The sequence below is a fragment of the Enoplosus armatus genome, chromosome 14, assembly GCF_043641665.1.
Source record: "Enoplosus armatus isolate fEnoArm2 chromosome 14, fEnoArm2.hap1, whole genome shotgun sequence".
NCBI lineage: Eukaryota > Metazoa > Chordata > Actinopteri > Centrarchiformes > Enoplosidae > Enoplosus > Enoplosus armatus.
This window is the reverse complement of record NC_092193.1, coordinates 3,213,268-3,233,399: the sequence shown is the minus strand read 5'-3', so window position 1 is coordinate 3,233,399 and position 20,132 is coordinate 3,213,268. Positions and strand designations below refer to the sequence as shown.

At 42.9% G+C, this 20,132-nt stretch overlaps 2 protein-coding genes across 6 annotated transcripts in view; one reads left to right on the top strand and one right to left on the bottom strand.

Annotated features, from left to right (window-relative positions):
* The first annotated feature begins 1,035 nt into the window (after window positions 1-1,035).
* pitrm1 (pitrilysin metallopeptidase 1) lies at window positions 1,036-11,752 on the top strand. Its single transcript, XM_070918803.1, has 25 exons — window positions 1,036-1,133; window positions 1,246-1,397; window positions 1,834-1,948; window positions 2,083-2,179; window positions 2,818-2,978; window positions 3,323-3,449; window positions 3,898-3,986; window positions 4,267-4,395; window positions 4,609-4,722; window positions 4,813-4,909; window positions 5,303-5,437; window positions 6,108-6,246; window positions 6,721-6,837; window positions 6,956-7,085; window positions 7,352-7,472; window positions 7,826-7,902; window positions 8,030-8,195; window positions 8,478-8,578; window positions 8,779-8,899; window positions 9,004-9,054; window positions 9,336-9,448; window positions 9,702-9,824; window positions 10,534-10,679; window positions 10,944-11,046; window positions 11,180-11,752. Exons 2-25 carry the CDS (start codon window positions 1,268-1,270, stop codon window positions 11,271-11,273), a joined length of 2,796 nt encoding a protein of 931 aa, XP_070774904.1. The 5' UTR covers window positions 1,036-1,133; window positions 1,246-1,267; the 3' UTR covers window positions 11,274-11,752.
* A 1,068-nt stretch (window positions 11,753-12,820) lies between these two features.
* LOC139296767 (ATP-dependent 6-phosphofructokinase, platelet type-like) overlaps window positions 12,821-20,132 on the bottom strand; it is a 29,735-nt gene continuing 22,423 nt past the window's right edge. For 4 of the 5 annotated variants that reach the window (XM_070919276.1, XM_070919279.1, XM_070919278.1 and 1 more), the window contains 6 exons: window positions 17,115-17,279; window positions 16,049-16,110; window positions 15,122-15,233; window positions 14,665-14,764; window positions 14,424-14,529; window positions 12,821-13,801 (listed from right to left, as the gene is read on the bottom strand). In XM_070919276.1, the coding sequence (XP_070775377.1) occupies window positions 13,645-13,801; window positions 14,424-14,529; window positions 14,665-14,764; window positions 15,122-15,233; window positions 16,049-16,110; window positions 17,115-17,279 (702 nt within the window). In that variant the 3' untranslated portion in view covers window positions 12,821-13,644. Of the gene's footprint in view, window positions 13,802-14,423; window positions 14,530-14,664; window positions 14,765-15,121; window positions 15,234-16,048; window positions 16,111-17,114; window positions 17,280-18,958; window positions 19,112-20,132 lie in introns of all 5 variants that reach the window. The other variant, XM_070919277.1, reaches the window with a different exon arrangement.

Below are 20,132 nucleotides of genomic sequence, written 5' to 3'. Positions count from 1 at the left end.
TTCGGCAAACGAAGGCGGTGCTCCAGAAACTTCGATATCTGAGGTAAGTTAGCTAACGGGACAGCAAATCCGCGGGGTTAAACATTATTTTTGTGTGCTGTTGACTTTGTAGTGACACGACATTATTTACTGGCTGTGACCGTGTGATTATAGATATAGAGACATAGATGGTGGGTGCTTTGACTTTGTCGAAATGCGACATGGCAGTTAAACTGATGAAACAGCTGATGCAACCAGAGATGGGAACCCATCATTTGGAGTTATCTAACGTTTGTATTGACTAGTCCAGCCACCTGTCGGCTGTGGTCAATAACTGTTGTTTTGGGGTATCAGAGCAAGGTAAAGGAGAGTATAGCTACAAATGAGCTAAGTCTTGACAGCGGTCAACTGCAGCCACATACAAGGCTCCATTGGAATTACACCATATTATGTGACGTATCATCCTGTGACCTGTAGAGGTTTACTAGTGTTTAGTCAGTTTATGGTAATTGTATGTTCGTTAGCCTCGTTATTAATTCATGGACCAAAGCTGATGGTTTTCAGGAAAATCTACATTTACTTTGCTGGAGAATTCTTTATGATAGAAGCAGATGTGTCAACCAGCACACAAGATACTCAATGCTATAAAACACTGAGATGTAAGATGTGTATTTGTTTGTGCAAAGTGTACTATTTACTATTTTTATTTCCCAGTTTCAATGGACAGCAGCATACATGGAAGCTGAAGAGCACTTCTGCAAGAGAAAAGGCTGTTCAGTACCAACCAGGACAGAAACTCCATGGCTTTACAGTCAGAGAGGTATTTCATTTCAAGTTTTCTCTCTGTCACTGTTGCTGACGGTGGTACAGTCAGCTAACTTCTGTGGGTAAGCTTGGTAGCATGATGTCTGGCTTATAAAGTAATATATGAACACTGTGGAGATCTGAATGCATGTATGGAACAATGTCCAGACATTGACTCATAATGAAAGTGTCGTCTACTATCAAGCAAATGGTCATTTCAGCAGCTAATTCTGTCTTTCCCAGGTTGTAGTGGTCCCTGACTTGTTTCTCACCGCAGTGAAGTTGACGCATGATAAAACTGGAGCTCAGTACCTCCACGCCGCCAGAGATGACTCCAATAACCTCTTCAGGTTGGTCGAAATGCCTTTCAGCAGGCCTACCTGTTTATATTCATCTTTGACAACGTCCTTGTACAAAAAAGCAAAACATCGGATACCTCTTATACTTGTTCCTGTAATTCAGTGTCCAGTTCAGAACGACCCCCATGGACAGCACGGGGGTCCCACACATCCTGGAGCACACGGTGCTGTGTGGGTCTGAGAAGTATCCCTGCAGAGACCCTTTCTTCAAGATGCTCAACAGGTCCCTGTCCACCTTCATGAACGCTTTCACAGGTACAGAACAAGAATTTGGACCTTAAAGTACCAAGTGACCTCTGAGACTGTGAGCAACAAAGTGTGCTTATGTACACATGAATGTCCTGAATAGAACATGAATCAGTCTTACTTTGACTAAGGATCTAGTTAATGGGAGTTGACATTAACGCATGTTTGTGGAAATAGTCTAGGGTTTGTTAGTTTCCCAGCTGTGTTCATTAGTCCCTCATTATTATTATGGCCTTGCTCTGCTTGACAAAGATTTTATAGCATTTGCGGGCCAGAATATATGAATTCACATGCGTATTCCAGCTATTATATTTGGACTTGTACAATTTATCACAGTTGTTTAAGTATTGAAAATGAGATTGAGTGTTTACAAGCACCAGTATACTCAGAATACTGGATTAATGAAATACTTCCAGATGATGAGCTTTTGTTTGTGTGTGAACAGCCAGCGACTACACCATGTATCCCTTCTCAACCCAAAATGGGAAGGACTTCCAGAATCTTCTGTCGGTCTATCTGGATGCAGTTTTCTTCCCTTGTTTACGAGAGCAGGATTTCTGGTGAGTTTGTTTGAGCTTGATAGCATTAGAACAAAACAGGAAGCCCAAAGTTAACTTAATACTTAGGTCTGTAACAGTCTTACTGATGAAATCATCATTACCTAGTTTAATGCTGTATGTCTTGATTTGTCCAGGCAGGAGGGCTGGAGGCTGGAGAATGAAACCCCCACAGACCCCAACTCCCCTCTGGTCTTTAAAGGAGTGGTGTTCAATGAAATGAAGGGGGCTTTTGTAAGTCTTTCTCAGTCTTTAGTTTCATATGCATTGCAATGATGTGTTCTATACAGTGCTTATAGGCTCAACATATTGTTGTTTCAGAAAGGTTCAGGTTCCCCAACAGTTTAAACATTTAATGTGCAATTGTGTTTTTCCTGCTTATTATAACAAAACCCTGATGTAATATAAAACTACAACACATGTTTGCAGTTGCACTTTAAGTTTAAAAAGTGTCCAGCAATCAAGACAAAACAAATCGAGGTTACACAAGAAAAACAAACAGCAAGAAAAGATAACACTCTGGGCAGCAGATGGACATCGACTGGCACAAGGAGTGGCAGAGGGGGGGTTGTATTAAACCAACAAACTAATGTGGTTGGAAGAAACAAGAAGAATAGATACCTTGAATGCTAATGACACATTTATTTTATTGATTTCAGTCACCCAACAAAGTGCACTGGCAACAGATTCAGCCTGATATCTGATACACAACATGTATCTAGAGTGTGCTTGTTTGTTGCTGTGTATGTGAAAGTATTTTGCATTTGAATCTTTGTTGAAACATTTTATGGAAATTTAAATTGTGACAATAATAGTGATGCTGGCAGAATTTTTAAATAATAATTTGTGTTTGTGCGTCTGTATTCTTACAGTCGGACAACGAGCGCGTGTACGCGCAGCACCTGCAGAACAAGCTGTATCCAGACCACACCTACTCTGTGGTGTCAGGAGGAGAGCCTCTAGCCATCCCCGACCTTACCTGGGAGCAACTCAGACAATTCCACGCCACACATTACCACCCCAGCAACGCTAGGTAGAGGGACACACACACACACTGACACATCTTAGGAAAGAACAAGACAATGTTTAGTTCTGTTATGAAATAAGGACGGAGCAGGTATTTGTTGTGAAGAATAATTGCTGTAGACTGAAATTCACATAGACTGGCACCATAACGCTGTTTTCTGTCTGAAACAGAGCGACGTCAATCTGTCTCTGAGCTATTATCATTGTTGAAAAGAAACACAGGACAGAAAGCATGCAGCTTTTTAAATTGGACACATATTTTTTCCTAAAAGAAACTTACAAACATTTACAATACAAACACACACACACACACACACACACCTCTGAGAGTGTCTTCAATATGTTGGTCAGGTTCTTCACCTACGGAGATTTGCCTTTGGAGCAGCACCTGAAGCAGATTGAAGAAGAGGCTCTGTCCAAGTTTGACCTCATCAACCCGAACACCGAGGTCCCCTCCCAGCCACACTGGAGCAGCCCTGTATGTTCATAATTCAGATGTGTTATTGTAGCATCGAGGGGTGAAAGGGTATTTGCGATTACGAAACTACTCTAACAATCCTAACTGCAGTCAAACTCCAAGCCTGACAAAGAAAATCCCATTTTATCTGGAAAATCCTCGAGAACAACAGCTGCTTGTGTTTTCTCTCAAACCTTATCAGTACACATTGGTATGTAAAGCATGTGTGAAGGTTGTCAACAGACTCACTGCCGACTGGCATTAAATACAAAACTATTAAGGACGTAAGTTACATCTTGCATTTCATCCTTTTGGAAAAATACCATCCGTTGTCTCCTTGAATTATTTAAACAGAACATTTTGTAATTAATTTTCACTTGCGTGCATCACTCCATCTTTTTATTTTTAGGAACGGAAATGCATTGAACAGTCAGTCTGATCTCACCGTGAATCTCATTGGTCTCCCCAGAGAGAGGACCACGTGACCTGCAGCCCTGACGCTCTGGCTCCGGATCCCGCCAGGCAGAACACGCTGTGTGTGAGCTACCTGCTGGGAGAGTAAGATCACATCGTCTCTTTCTGCTTCCCGCCGTGTTTCACAGACGTTTGTTCTCGAACTCGATCTTGAAGCCACAGACACTGCATCACCTGTGTCTCCTGATCTGCTAGTTTGATCCTTATTTACAGTGGCTTGTATAGTCGTGTTGACGAGTTTTTCAAGGAGTATCTTCCTCAATACAACAAGACATCACACAACCGTTGTCTTTTAAAAGTGAAGATTTGAGGCTGCCCTGTCATTCAGTGACATCTGATCTCTTGTTCTGGTTCCTCTGTGCAGCATCACCGACACGTTTGAAGGATTCACTCTCAGCCTGCTCTCCTCTCTAATGATCTCTGGACCAAACTCTGCCTTCTACAAAGCTCTCATTGAACCCAAGATAGGAACCGACTTCTCTTCTGTCGTAGGGTGTGTGCATCACCTCCAAACCTGCATTATACTAAGTTACAGTTAGATTTGACTAGTTTGGTTTGAAAGCTACTTCTGACTGATTCTATACACTTTATGGCCATTTTTTGTGTCATCCTAAGCATGTGACCATTTGTCTTTGACGAAGTGCTGTCAAGCGTCCACGACATTCATGTATTTGTTGAGAGCGTGTTGAAATGTCCCGTTGTACAGATATGATGGCAGCACCAAAGAGGCATCGTTCAGCATAGGGCTGCAGGGCATGGCTGAGGAGGACACAGAGAGGGTGAAACAAATCATCAGCCAAACCATGGATGACATTATAGAGTAAGTCCCAGCGATCCCACTGGGTTTTCTGTTTGTTTTTTAATCTCATTGCTCGATGTTAAATGTGCACCAATCGGTCATCGTTCACAGGAAGGGCTTTGAGGAGGAAAGAATCGAGGCTCTCCTCCATAAGATTGAGCTCCAGATGAAACACCAGTCCACCAACTTCGGCCTGGCTCTGGCCTCGGTGAGTTCACTGCTGTTTATCTGTAACATTCATTTTGTTTTCACAATCACAAGGACGCTGCGTGTATTTTTAAACCTCCATGTGGGAGGTATGTTAGCAGTACTAAGGATGTTAGTTTGTGTTCTCTGTGCATGAAATCTTGAGTTTCTGTTTGTTTTCCCTGTTTTTCTGTATATTAAATCAAGAATGTAAACATGTCTGTACTTATTGAGAGCACAGAGCAGTTTATTTGCTGGTTTCTTCCTGTTGGATGTTACTGTAACTCTAAAAATCGTTGTAAAGTATAAATGATGCTATGGAAGAAGCAAGAGTGAGACAAGATACTAGACTGCTTCAGTGCTGTTTTGATGAAAACCTGAGTCACTCTTGACGTTTTGTTTTGTGTGTTTTTAGTACATAGCGTCGTCGTGGAACCATGACGGCGACCCGGTGGAGCTGCTGCAGATCAGCGACAGCGTTGCGAAGTTCAGACAGGCCCTGAAGGAAAACCCTCGCTTCCTCCAGGACAAAGTCAGGCACTACTTTAAGGTGAATGAAACAAGCACTGTTTTAAACGTGTGTGTGTTTGTGTGTCTCCAGTATTGCTGCAAGTTGATTGCATGTCTTTATTTGTGAGACCGGTGCAGGATTATGTCCCTGTAAGCTGCACTACTGACTCCTAATGGTTGAGAATTTGGAGGGGGGCGAGATCTCTTAAATTGAAAGAAAGCTTTCTTTTACTAAAAAAGGACAACTATTGCATACATCAATCGTTGGGCAACTAAAATGAACATTTACGGTTGGTAACTTTAATGAAATGGAGTCCTTTCTCTATTAATTAAGTACAGTTTAACTTTATTTGCCGGTTGTATTTATCGGACGACGTCCCCTGCATCCTTTTCGGGAAGAAAATGCCAACCAGCAGCAGTCATGCAGCGTTGCAAAGTCACACTAACAAACTTGTAATAATTTATAATCTTAATGTGATTCTCTATTGGTCGCTGTAGGGAAACTCTCTTTCCTCTTGTTTATCCTTCACAGAGAGGTCAGAGGTCAAAGGTCAGCTTCAGCAGCCCTGGTGCTGGTTGGGTTTTTAGTCTCTGTTCCTGACAGTAGCACAGATCCCTCAGGTCCTCAATTTGAATGTCGGGGTTTAATGCTAATTCGTGTTTTTCTGTCCCTCCTCAAATCCCCCACCCCTCACCAACCGGCCCTGCAGGAGAACACACACAGACTGACCCTGTCCATGAGCCCCGATGAGGCCTACATGGAGAAACAGGCCAAGGCTGAGGAGGAGAAGCTCCAGAAAAAGATCCAGGCTCTGTCTGACAGTGACAGAAAAGACATCTATGAGAAAGGTAACGAGCGTTTCTCTCGTTTGCATGAAGGCCTTAATGTAGGCCTTTATTGGCTGCTTGCTAGGGTACACACAGTGTTAGTAATTATAGTTTTCCACCCACCCCTCCCCCCAGGTATAAGATTTTATGAGTTGTTTTCATTAGTTTACCAGCTCTTGGCAGTTGAGCCCCACAGTGAATGTCAGACACTCTGCAGTGTGAGTTTTACACAGCGGAGTATGTCTGAACGCATTAGAGTGCCATTAACCAGGTTCAGTCGGGGTCAGTCAAGAGTTTGCTCTAAATATTTAAGACATTTCTTCAGGGATTAAGTTGGATTTCTAGTCCATTGGATTGTTCTCTCCCGGCGTGATCAAACTGTTCTGTAAACGGTAATAAATAATTCTGATGCTCTGTGAGTGTGTGACTGAAGCAGGTTGCAATGAGAGGCACCTCCGCTTCAGACGTCTGCTGTGTGTTTTTCTTCTTGGGCAGGTCTGGAGCTGCTGGCTGTTCAGAGTAAAACCCAGGATGCGTCCTGTTTACCTGCACTCAAAATGTCCGACATTGAGCCCACGATACCCATCACTCCTGTTCAAATCAGCGCTGCAGGTACAGTGTCTGCTGTAGTCGCTGTGCAAATGTGATATGAACTGTCATATAGTGAATGCATTTTTGTCATCATCATCATCATCACATGTTCAGGGCTTTCCTCTCCTGATCTCCACAGGAGGTGTGCCAGTTCAGTACTGTGAGCAGCCCACCAACGGCTTGGTTTACTTCAGAGCCATGTGTAGTCTCAACACCCTGCCAGAGGACCTCAGGCCTTATGTCCCGCTCTTCTGCAGTGTTATTACCAAGTGAGTGAATCTGTCAGTCTGTAAAACCAGATTAAGATCTGGACTGCACAGATGAGGTTTAGAATTTGTGTATTTTAACAAAATAAAATGCGTCGTCCATTTTGTTTCCCTGATTGTGTTCTATACAGTTTCTATACAGTTTCTGTACAGTTTCTATACAGTACTGCACTGACATGCACACATTTTGTGTGTATTTAGACTGTACATGCTTCCCAACTTGCAAAGCACGTTTTAAAGACTGGACGTGTTTCTGTTGGTTTCATTAGGATGGGCTGTGGAGCTCTGGACTACAGACAGCAGGCCCAGCAGATGGACCTGAGGACAGGGGGCATGTCTGCCTCCACCCAGGTCATCCCCGACTCCACCCAGCTGGACATGTACGAGCAGGTCAGTGCCAGCTCGGTGTATCTGTGACTGAAACAACGCGCTGAAGCCTGTGAAGTCAAAAGGAAACCTACTGTGTAGTGCTCTGTAGTGCATATTGGTGTCCTGCTGCAGCCCAAACACATGCAAATCAGAAAATGATGAATGTGTAAACCTGCCAAGCAGTCCAGTTTGGCTCCCTGATTTGAGCCCAGTGCATGCTGGGATAAGCTCCAGCCCTGTGCTTCTCAGAAGAGGAATATGTGGATGTAGAAAATGCAGTTAGTGATTCTTGTCTTGGTTGAAGACGGCAGGTAACAACATCAAGCATCCGTCCGTTGTGTGAAGAGCGTCTCTCATTGTGCCCTCTGTTTCAGGGCGTCCTCCTGGCCTCCTCCTGCCTGGAGAGGAACCTTCCTCACATGTTTCAGCTGTGGAGCGACATATTCAACAGGTAAGTCCTCCAACACATCATATCACCATCATGGCCTTCATGTACACGTTCAGTTCACACGGTGTCTGATGTTGATCTTGATGTGGTTACCGCTGTGGCATTAAAGTAAGCAGATGTTTTCCTCCAGCCCCCACTTTGATGAGGTGGAGCGTCTGAGAGTGCTGGTGATGATGTCAGCACAGGAGCTGGCCAATGGGATCTCCTACTCTGGTCACATGTATGCTATGACCCGCGCAGTCCGTCACCTGACTCCAGCAGGAGACCTCCAGGAGACGTTTGGTGGGATGGAACAGGTACTGAACGAGTAGATGATGCAAAAAGTTATTTTGTCTTTTAACTTCCTGTCTACTTCGGGGGAAGTGTCGCGTCCTCATTTACCATTTATTATAAGTATGGCTGGATGATAATAAAATATTGTTGATCGACTCACAGCTGAGTTATCAGACACCGGACATCATTTGTCTTACTATGGGAGACGGTTTCATTTCTTCATGCTCTGCGCTCTTCACTTTTTTCCCCCGGTTGTTTCGGAGGCAGTAGTTTGTGAGACGGCTGTTTTGTTATTTGAACATTAGGTGAAGTTTATGAAGAGGATAGCTGAGATGTCAGACCTCAGCCAAGTCATCCGAACACTACCCAGGATCAAGAAACACCTTCTCAACCCTGACAACATGAGGTGTGTTCATATTACACCTGCTGTCAGAATTGTTTATGACATGTCCAGTACTATGAACAGCTCATACTTACTACTTTTCTGCAGTTTATGTTCTGCTGTAGTTTCTGCAGTTCAACAAAATGATTTCAGTGTAAATGTCCTGTACGTCATCTACTTGGCGTCCTTTTCTCGCTTCAAATTGAAATGTCTGTTCCTTATAGGTGTGCGATCAACGCTACTCCACAGAGAATGTCCGACACAGCAGCACAGTTGGAGAGCTTCATGAAGGAAGTCGCTGGAAACAGAAAGGAACGCAAACCTGTCAGAACTAATATCATCGAGGTGAGGTATCAACACGCAAACTGGACCAAAAAAAACACTCAGAGTATTTGTCATGACTTAAATCTGATATTCTTTTTCTTCCTTTGACGTCTCCTTCATTAAAGAGGCCACTAGACTCCCTGGATGACCTCGGACCGAGTAGGAAACTCATCTCTGTAAGTTCAAAGTCCACTGATGAACATCTTTAAGGCATATTGAGTTTACTGTAGTTACGGGAGATAATTAAAGGAGTGAACAAAACTGCTGCTGCTACTAGCCACATTTGATTTCTATATATCAAGACTACTGGCCTGGTGGAGAAAGACTATTTGTGCTCTGATGGAATCTCGGCTGTTATTTTTAGTTTTTTGTTAGATGTATCCGAGACAAAGTCGACTTGTTTGGTTAACGATGGAAAACCAAATTCTGAATTTACTGTCTTTACTTCACTTTTCAGGAGCTGAATTTCCAGCCATGTCAGATGAAAACGTTCTTCGAGCTGCCCTTCCCCGTCAACTTTGTCAGTGAGAGTATTCGTACGGTGCCGTTCTCCCACGAGGACTACGCCAGGTGACCACCCCAGTACACAACAAAGACCAGGAAGATGAGTCTAGTCTAGTCTAGTCTCATTTTTCAGACTGGTCTTTCACCCTGTTACTGTAAATGCCACCATGTCTGACTTTTCAAACTCTATTTGACACCGTTGACTTGCTTTTTTTCATGTTTATGATTTTTCTTTAAATTGCATTTTAATGGTACTCGGTCCGTCCACACCCTCGGTCTGATGACCGCTTTCTTTTTCTTTATTTTGTCTCTTCGTCAGTTTGTGCATCTTGGCGAGGATGATGACGGCTAAATTTCTTCATGGAGAGATCCGGGAGAAGGGAGGAGCCTACGGGGGCGGGGCCAGGATGGGAGGAGGTCTTTTCACCTTTTATTCATACAGGTTCGGGTCACCGCTTTGCAATACACATTGCACAAATGTATTAGTATTGCATGGAAGTGGAAATGCAGCAGAAAAATTAGTCCTGCAGCATTTGGTGATAACCGTGTAATGTTTCATATTTACATCAGGTCTTTTCAGTCGAATGGTCGTACTTTCTTTGAGATTAATTTTCTTGGATAATCCATGTGGAAGCTATAATCCCTCACTGGTTACAATAAGTAAATCCACCTCACTCGGGGTGCTCTGGTGGTCCAACCACGAACTGCAATGTCTGTGGTTGAACTTGGGCCAGGGACATCTGTTGCCCTTCTCTCTCACCTCTGCTGAAATTGTGTTTTAAGATTTTTGCAAAATGGGTTGGAAATCGATGTTCGGGAGAAACATAAGAATTACAGCTGCAACGGTCAGTTGATTAGATGACTGCAAGAAAATTAATCTGCTACTATTTTGATAATCTATTCGTCATCGAGTCATTTATTTAAAGAAAAAAACAAATTCTCTTGTTCCAGCTTCTCATTTCTGGTTTTAAATATCTTTGGCTTTGAGAAATTGTGACGGGCATTTTTTTTACCATGAAATTCTGAAACCGAACGACTAATCGATCCATTGACAAAATAATCATTAGTTGCAGCCCTAATGAGAATACATAAAATGACTTTAAGTTTAAAACGGTGGTTGACCTCGTGTTTATTTCTCATCTGTCTCTAAGGGACCCGAACTCCTTGCAGACTTTGTCTGCGTTTCATAAAAGTGTGGACTGGGCAAAGTCGGGACAGTTCACCCAGCAGGACATCGATGAAGCCAAACTGTCCGTGTTCTCAGCTGTCGACTCACCTGTGGCCCCCGCAGACAAAGGTGAGACTCCCGCTGGGTGGAATCGACTGAGTAAAGTGATGCTTCCTGGACCAGTTACCTTCATTCCCATCAGATCTTTGAGTATTTACATTTGAGCACATTGTGGCAGCATGAATGTGGAACGTAGGTTAAAACATTCTCTAACCATCAAAGGGTCTTATAGCGATTAGATAAACTGTAGAACGTTGTGATGAATGAGTTCAGATTGTGAGACACATAGATCAGTTCTGTCACTCGTTTCTTTATCATGTCTTTGTGCTGCAGGAATGAGTCGCTTCCTCAGCGGCCTCACAGATGAGATGAGGCAGAATCACAGAGAAAGGCTCTTTGCCGTCAGTCACAAGAGCCTGGTGGAAGTGGCCGAAAGGTAAAATCTTTACCTAACTTCAGAGTTGTTAAGAAACAGAAATGGAGATAACATGAAGAACGAAGAAGTCTACCTTTTTTTTTTTTTGTATATTAAGTATAAAACAAGTGTTCTCTGCCTTGTTTTCCTGCAGATACCTCGGTGTTGGTCAGAGGACGTGTGGTGTTGCTATCCTGGGCCCAGAGAACGAGACGATTAAAAAAGATCCCTCGTGGATTGTAAAATAATCAGATCAGTAGGTATTTTAGAATTGAAAACTTAAACTGGAGTCTCGATGTACCACAGTGGAAAGACATACTATGTTCTGAAAACCCAAAAGCAATTCTCTTGTTAGGATTGTTTTTAAATGGTGGCAAAAAAAAGAGAATGAACGTGTTCTGATAATCTGATTCTTCAGATCTTCATGTTCCGTTATGTACATATTTATAGAAATGTCATTATCGTATTGGAATACAAAATCTGAGTCTGCTTTTTATTTAGTGGTTATTTTGTGGTCATGGAGTCGGTAACACTAAACCACGAAAACCTTGTGATTGTGTTCTCTCTGCAGTATAAAGGTGATATGGTTCCTCTGTGGGTCAGGAAAGACTATTCAGAACACATAATATCAGAAACATCCTTCAATATAAAAACTGATGTTCTTCCCTACAGTGATGATTGTATGTACAAATGATAACGTGAAGTTTTAAGTAATAAAAATCACCAGTGCAACACTCATATTAGATTTAACAGCATTTCTCTGTGTTTCCCGACATACTGTAAATGTCTAATCTGTTACTTAGTTTCTGAAGTCTGTAATCTAAAAACCACAGGAAATAATTTACTTTTACTTCCTTTGCTTTCATTAGTAGCTGTGAATTGTTTTATTTTTCTTCTTTCTTGACACCAAACATTAGTTATTGGGTCAGTTTGGTTTTACTTGCTCAGCTTTTGAGATGTCCGCCTCCAACCCAACAGAGTTAATCAACAGTAACTTGTTTGTTCCTCTTTCCAGAAACAATGTTCGACTAATCCACAGAACACACTGAACAGTTTCAAGAGAGATCTTTAAAAGGTGTTCCTCTAGAAAGATGGTGATTTTTGTTTTTTGCTTTCTTGCAGAGTGAGCTAAGATTGATACCACTTTCATGTCTGCTTGGTAAATATGATATCTTATAACCCCCCGCAACCGGTTAGCTCAACTTTGCATAAAGACTGGGAACGGGGGGGAAAGAGCTAGCGTGGTTCTGTCCAAAAGGTAACTAAATCCACCTACTATCACCTCTTTATAGTCCTGTAATCCATGCAAAAACCGAAGTGGAAAAACGGCACACTGTGGTTTTACGTGGTCTTCAATTCCGGACTATTTCTTGGCCGGGAGCAGTGACTTCTGAGTCTTGTTACCGCCGTGAGGTTGCCAGGCAAGAAGCTGAGACTCCAGGAGAAGTCACTGCTCCCGGCCAAGAAATAGACCGGAACCATGTAAAACCACAATGTGTTGTTTTTACACTCAGCTTTTGTACAGATAGTAGGCTGGTTGGTGGATTTTGTTATCTTTTGGACACCTCCAGGCTAGCAGTTTCATGTCTTTATGCTAAGCTAAGCTAACCAGCTGCCTGGTGGTGTCAATCTTCTCATTTAACTCTGCACGAAAGTCTATTTCCCAGTGTACATTTTTTCCTTTGAAAAATGATTTTTCAGTGCTGTGAGGCAGAAGTCTCATAACCTAATTAACTTTTTTTTTCTTAAATCAAAAAGAATTTACCGCCAAAACTCATTGACAAACACAGTCTCATAACTTTCCACACGATAAATGCTTTATTACTCTGTGACAGGACACTCACATAGAGTTAATGTTGTGTTCCAGACATCCTCCACTTCACGGCCAAACTACAGACACAGCAGGACCCTACTCACAAGTACCACTATAAGATGCCACACACAAAGCCCAGGGTGGATAGGAACAGCAAAGACAACATCACAACACACACACACACACACTCATACACACAATTAGCAGGTGATAGGACACACACACAGCCAGCCAGCTCGGCTCACTAAACCTGTAGGTCACGTTTTCCTTCAAGTTTTCATCTTGAAGCATTTTACAATCAAGATGGTGGACGTTACAGGCTTCAGACTGAAAGCATGATCCTCCGGGCATATATTCTGTTCACAAGCAGCTTCAGGGGACGACATTAATTATGGGGCTCAAAGTGCTGTAGAAAATATTCAGGACTACAAGTTGAATACTTAAACAGTACATAATGAGGAGTGCATATATATATATATATTTAGGTCTATAATAACTTTGATTGGGGATCTAGAAAACACAAGGTCAGCTCTGCTAGCTTGTTAAAGAGCTCTATTACAGACGACTGAATCCGTCATTATCTAAACTTCATCTGTCATTATCTAAAATATAGAAGATCCCTTCTGAAAAGTGCCATAACTTTGCCGTACAATTTAACTTTTTAAAATGACCTATCTTTTCAAATCTACCTTAATTTATTTGCAGTCACTCAGCGGTCGATCGGTCATTGTGTGAGCAGCCGTCACTGTTTTGTGAAGCTGTTTTCTTGTTGGAGTGAAGCTCTCCTCTGGCAGCAGTGCGGCGGTTCAGATGGTCGCAGAGGTGTTGCTGTCTTTAGCCCGGAAGCGGGTCACGTGTTCCAGCTGGCCGGAGTCGGACACGTCGTAGCTCGTCTTGTACTTGGCCAGGATTTTCATCAGCGGACGGAGCTTCAGCCACCACTGCTCCTTAGGGATCCTGTGGCTGAGGAGACAAAACAAGGATGAGGCTTTCATATAAAACTACACCTGTCCCATCACTCATGCTGAGACACTGTAGATTCACTCTAGCTGTAAGGAAAAGTATTTGCTTTATTAAAGCAAGATTAAAATATGAGTTTGGTCTCATTACTGCTGGTTGGATGGTAGAAAAGCAGAATATACTATAAGCCTTAAACTTTAAAAAGGAATAGTTGAACACTGTTTCTTCTAGTTAGATGTTAAGATCTATAAAACTCTCCAATATCTGTGCGCTAATATGAAGCCAGAACGAGGAGACAGCTTAGCATTAAGACTGGAAGAAGGGGGAAACATCTAGTCTGGCCAAATAAGTGTACTTCCCAAAATGTTGAACTATTTTTTTTAGGTATTACACAACGAGCACCAGATTCTGATAAAAGTATAATATGTTTTACAAATATATTGTAGAATATTTTGCTACACGTTTAAGCTGCATTCAGCAGACCTAAATATAGGGACCTGCTGCCAACAGGTAAATAAAGTACAGCAAGTCATTCCAATTTGTAGCTGGTAAATTGCTGTTAAGTTTTTTCTCACCTTTTTAGTGAATATAAATCCGGAAGCTTAAAACTGAAAATGTTCCTTACACAAAGTCAGTCTCGTCCCGAAGCTGAGCCACGGGCTGGAAGACCAGAGCTCTGCGACGCATCCCCAACAGGCAGGCAGTGTCCTCGGAGTTAGCAAACACTCGCCCTGCATCGAAGACGAGCGTCAGCCTTCATAACCAAAGCACATCAGGTCCGTGCACACACATACTGCACCCAGTCATGCACAGACACTGACATGGACATGGACAGGAACTAAGAGCGAAGAGAAGTTGTGTTTTACCTCCTTTGTAAGACTCCTTGAGCGTCCGTGTGATCCACTGCATGGCTTTAGCAGCAACTTTGGTGCCAAAGTTTCTATCAAATGGTGATGGAGCTCCTCCCTGTGAAAAAGGAACATTTTCTTTTATTTAAAATGAAGTGAGGTAAAGTAAAATCACAATATTAAAGAAGGATATTTATGTAAAACGATGCAATGAACTGTGTTCCATTGTTATGCATTATATCTGACGAAACTTCTTAAAAACTCCTAATTCACAATATTTAGTGACGGACCCCGCCTCTCTCTCAGTGCATGCTGGGATAGGCTGCAGCTCCCTGCGACCATGGAAATGATAAGTGGATATGGTTCCTCACATCGCCGGCTAATTTACTTCAACTGGAGCAAATGAGTGTGTGTGTGTGTGTGTGTGTGTGTGTGTGTGTGTGTGTGTGTGTGTGTGTGTGTGTGTGTGTCCAACCTGCTGCATATGGCCGAGGATGTTCTTCCTGCAGTCAAACACTCCTCGTCCCTCCTCAGTGTACAGCTGGTAGATGAAGTCAGTGGTGAAGTTCTCATTACAGTTCTCATTTCTAAAACACACACACGTGACAAGGACAACAGGTTAAATAAGACTTTCTACTAACTTCCTACTGCGTGCTGTAACAGGGACACAAATCTCCTTTCAGAATCAATGCTGTGAGCACCACAAATACAATTCCATTAATCTCCATTGCTTTGGGGGTGGAGACAGAAATCTCACAGACAGACATCTTAAAAACCTGGACAAATAAAGTCAAAACTATCTGCATGACTACAAACCAGTAGAGGCAAGTGAGGTTTTTTGGGGGGGTGAACCGACCCTTTACGCAGACTAACTAGTGTCCTCGAGCTGTTGGTGCTCAAGTGCCCTTGAGCCAGAGCATCACTCTGCTGTCCACTGCAACCTGCAGAGCCACTTCTGACGCACCACTGTGCCTGACTGCTTCTTGTCATAATGACATTACGCAGGTGCAAACCTCAGCACACAATGTCACCTACACACTGTCCAAAATACTACGTCTGTCCTATTTCCACAGACCTCCGTCCTGCTGGGAGCAATTCAAACAGCGTGATGGTGCAGTGGACTAAAATAGCCACAACAGATGACATGAAATAAAGTCTGTGAGGTCGATTTGCTGTTGACGACATTTTAAGACAGCTTTTGTGTAATTAATTGAAAACGAGCACATGAATGATTTACCATTAAAACAGGGTATGTAAATATTTTTACACTCTTTTGTGTTCTCTCCTTCAAACCTACACAGTCACACGCAAAATCCCACATGCTAAACAATGTAATGCCAAGGAAACAGCAGTGGCCTGGAAATGTAACATCAGAAAGTGGAATACGAGTGTTGAGCCTCACCGGAGCACTAAGCCTCTCTGGATGGTCGTCTTCATCTTCTGCGTCAGATGCTCCACGTTGGCCTGAAAACACAGAGCGAAGCCTCACGTTAACCCGGAGCGAAGGCGGCCGGCAACCTGCACGAGCAGCAGATCCAGCCGCAAATATCTCGCCTCCGTCTCATCACTCCCCAGAGTGGAGAGGTGTAGGGTGACGCTTACGCCACCAGGGGGCACCACATTTGCTGTTTCTACCATTCTGATGAAGCCAAGAGGAGTTTTAATGCAAAAGAAAGGTTTGTTTTGGGTTACTCTAAAGTATTTGTCTAATACACTTTTGATTTGGGACTATATTAATAAAACTGACTATTAATAATGTCTAATAGAGAATTCTTTTACAAGCAATCAAATTAAATTACAATGAATCTTCTGGTATATTATTATTTGTAGAGTGCAAAGTGGCTCTCACAATCACATTAAAAAAAAAGTAAAACCCTTAATACGAGACATCAAACTGTACTGGATTAAAACAAAAATAAGACAACAACGAACTATCTCAAGTAAAATCAAGATGTTAATATACATTTGAATATTTTTTCGTGGTGTAGAGGGGCGGATAGGTCTTCTGAATACAACTGCCCTTAAAGGCACAAATAAAGTTAAGGTTTGTGTCTCATAAACACAGTGACAGCCCTGACGTCTCTAATCACCCCCACCTGATCTGTTTTGATGGGATCTGTCTGTCTGTCGTGGAATGAGTGATGCAGCTCAGACGTTATTAATAAATTGCACTGCCATAATCTGGGTCACCTGCACACTCCTGAAACCTCCAGGCAGAGGCAGTGATGAACCAATGGAAGCTGCTGCGAAGCGCACACGAACAGTGAAGTGTGATCTGTGCTGCTTCATCAGCAGAACTTTGAAAAGATACATATTTACGTATACTACTGAGGTTATGAAATACAAAAGGTACCTAACAAGGTGCTCATCTGAATATAAGCCAAAAGAGGGAGATGTGAGGGGTCAAATGTTACTTCATTAAACAGCTTTACTAAATGGTTTTGCAGTAGGCAGACTGTATCTCTGACCTGCAGGTCCCGGATGTTGAACGGCTCCTCGTAGATGTAGACGGTGTCGGCGCCTGCAGCCAGACCGCCCACAGTGGCCAGGTAGCCACAGTAGCCCCCCATGGTCTCAATGATGAAGACCCGCCGCTTGGTGCCACTGGCTGACTGCTTGATGCGATCGCATGTCTGAATCACACACACACACACACAGATTTTACAGTTATTAACAAGCAAAATGGTTGATTTGTTCACCACATGCAATCATTAAAGTAGAGCTGAAATCAATTCATCTGTTATTCAGTCAACAGAAAACTGACAACCATTTTAAGATTGTAGTGAATTTAACATATAAATAATGCTTTAAAGTGAAAATACTCAACATTTTCTGTCCCTTTGGGCTGAGGAAAGCTTTGATGGGAATATAGCATCATGTCTATAGACAATGATCAGCTGCAGCTCTACTTTAGTGGATGAAGTAAATCAAATACAGAGTAAACATGCAGACATAGTTACCTCTTACAGTCCGTGCTAAGAGAGTCAGATGAAACATCCTGAGGTTCAGTGACGCACAGGTTAACTCCTCATTGTAGAGAAGTGAATTAAGTTTTACGTCAAGTTAAAATAACACGATTTAAAATCTATGCTGTGTTTGAATACTCAATCATTTACTTTTGTGGCGTCTTAGTATAAGAAATTGTCTTGTTAACCTCATCTGCCGGAAAGCCTCATATTAAAAAAAAGAATTGTATTTCATGTCGGACGTTTAATTGACCTTGATTGTCAGTTTTGATTATGCGTCTTGCACACTGTCTGTCTTCTATGAGACCGTTTAACTCACATTTGAATGAGCATTTTTGTTGTCGCAAGATATGAAAAACTTCAAAGTTACTAGCGTGTGTTTTAAGCATTACTGTTAGATTGTTATGGGCTACATATGCACAACATTCAGTACTTTCACAACAAAAGCCTCTTTCTTCTGTGATATTTTTGCACAGCTAAAATAATAGTGTGTGTAGAAGCTCACTGTCTTAGAAAACAATGGTTTTCTGAGACACAGGTGGGTAAAGATTCCTGTATTGAAAAGAATCATTGAATTCGGATGATTAGCGATGATTTGAGCGTCAGAGTTGACCTGTGCGTACTGGACCTTCATTCTAACCAGATGGGTGAAGTCTACCAGATCTAGATAGTGTACAACAGGACAGAAGACTGTCTCCTTTATCTTGTTGGCAAACCTCCGTTTGTTTTTCTTGGCTGTGTAAAGTTTTGGCTCTCATGGTATTGTTCTTGGTAGCAGACTTTTCTCATCTGGTATCAGTACAGCAGGTAAAACAAGAGCAATATGTAACCCAAACAAACACATGACACAGAGATGCACTCCTCAAACACTGACAGCATCACAAACTAGCAGGAGGAGAAGGATTTGACACATAACTGCTTCCAAAATAAAGATTAACATCATCAATACAACATAACCGCAGTCACTGACATGCAAGTTCTGTACTTTGGATTAACAGGGAAAATGTGTACTCACAGATTGTAGTTTTACTTCAGTTCTCTCAAACAGCTTTTTCCATAAACACTTGATGAACTGGGATAATAATTCAACTCTCTAAGCAGCATGCAGGACTGATTCTGTGTTACCGAGGTCTCTTAACAGGTAAAGTAGGATTCTCCACCTTTTGTAGTGTTGTGATCCCATCTACATACTGTACCTCAGGCCTCTACATTCACCTTAGTCATCACTTTACTCATTACTCCAGGGTGGTTTCTCAACACTAGCAGTACTATCACCACATTAACTGTCATTATTATAAGACAGGATGCCTCTAGCTGATGTTCTGGTCTTTTCCATTGGCCCTTACCTCCACGATGGCGTTGAGGGACGTGTCAGCGCCGATACTGAGGTCGGTGCCAGCCACATTGTTACTAATGGTAGCAGGCAGCATGCACATCGGGATGCAAAACTCCTCGAAGTCGGCCCGGCCCTCGAACAGCTGCAGCAGGGACTCAAAGGCCTGATGGTGGTGGCCGTAATATGGGGTTAGACCACTAGAGGGCACACTACACACCTGAGACCCTGTCAGTGAGTGTCCTTGTGTAGGAGACTACAGTGTTTTTACAGGCTGCTTCAAGGTGCACAGTGGCTCCCCTGGCTTAAATCCTTCGTTACCTCGGTAACCAATTCGATGCTATGTATTAATTTTCATATACTGTATAACTGTATAGTATACTATTCTTGCAATTACTAGGCAAGAAATCATAAAATAAAACGCTGATGATTCAGGACAGTCAGTTCAGACCGAGGACTCTGTGTTAAAGATTTGTTTGCAAACTTCACCACCAAGTAAAGAAGGTCCTTCTAATTAAACTGGGACCACTAAGAGGCAGCTCTGTAACGTGTGTGTGTGTGTGTGTGTGTGGCCTGCAGTGTGTGTTGTGCTGCTGGCTGGCTCTCTCCAGGTGACAGGGGCTTTGGCTTCTCATTGGCTGAGAGGAAATGGGGGAGAGGGTGGAGGGGCGGGGGGGAGGGGGGGGTCACTCTGGCTGACATGTATCGGTGTTGACGTGACAAGATAAAGGTTGGGGTGGGACTCCAAAGGCTCTGAGCGATGTTTCCTTTTATGAACAAGAAGCAAAGGGCTTTTTCTTGTTTAAATCAGGCATGCAGACTGGTCGAGGTCAGACAGAGGGCCTGGCCTGGTTCAGAACAGTCATAAGACTAAAATGTAGACAGCATTCAGTGATGCTGGACTTGTACGTGCCCACGCAGCATGCAGACTCCAAACGCACCGACTCTGGGCCATTTGGATGAGACAGAGAAAGCAGAGCGTCCCTGTTGCGTTGAATCAGACCGCCATCGAGTCATCTGCTGTTTCCCAAACAAACACAGAGAGGGAACACGAACACGCCAGGGCCACTCGCCAAAAACATGCCACAACACGTCACTGCATGCCCAAACACTTACCTGGGACCTCCGCTGACCAGCTCGCCTCCAACAACAACCAGCAGCCACCTGCTCTATGTACCCTGATGCTG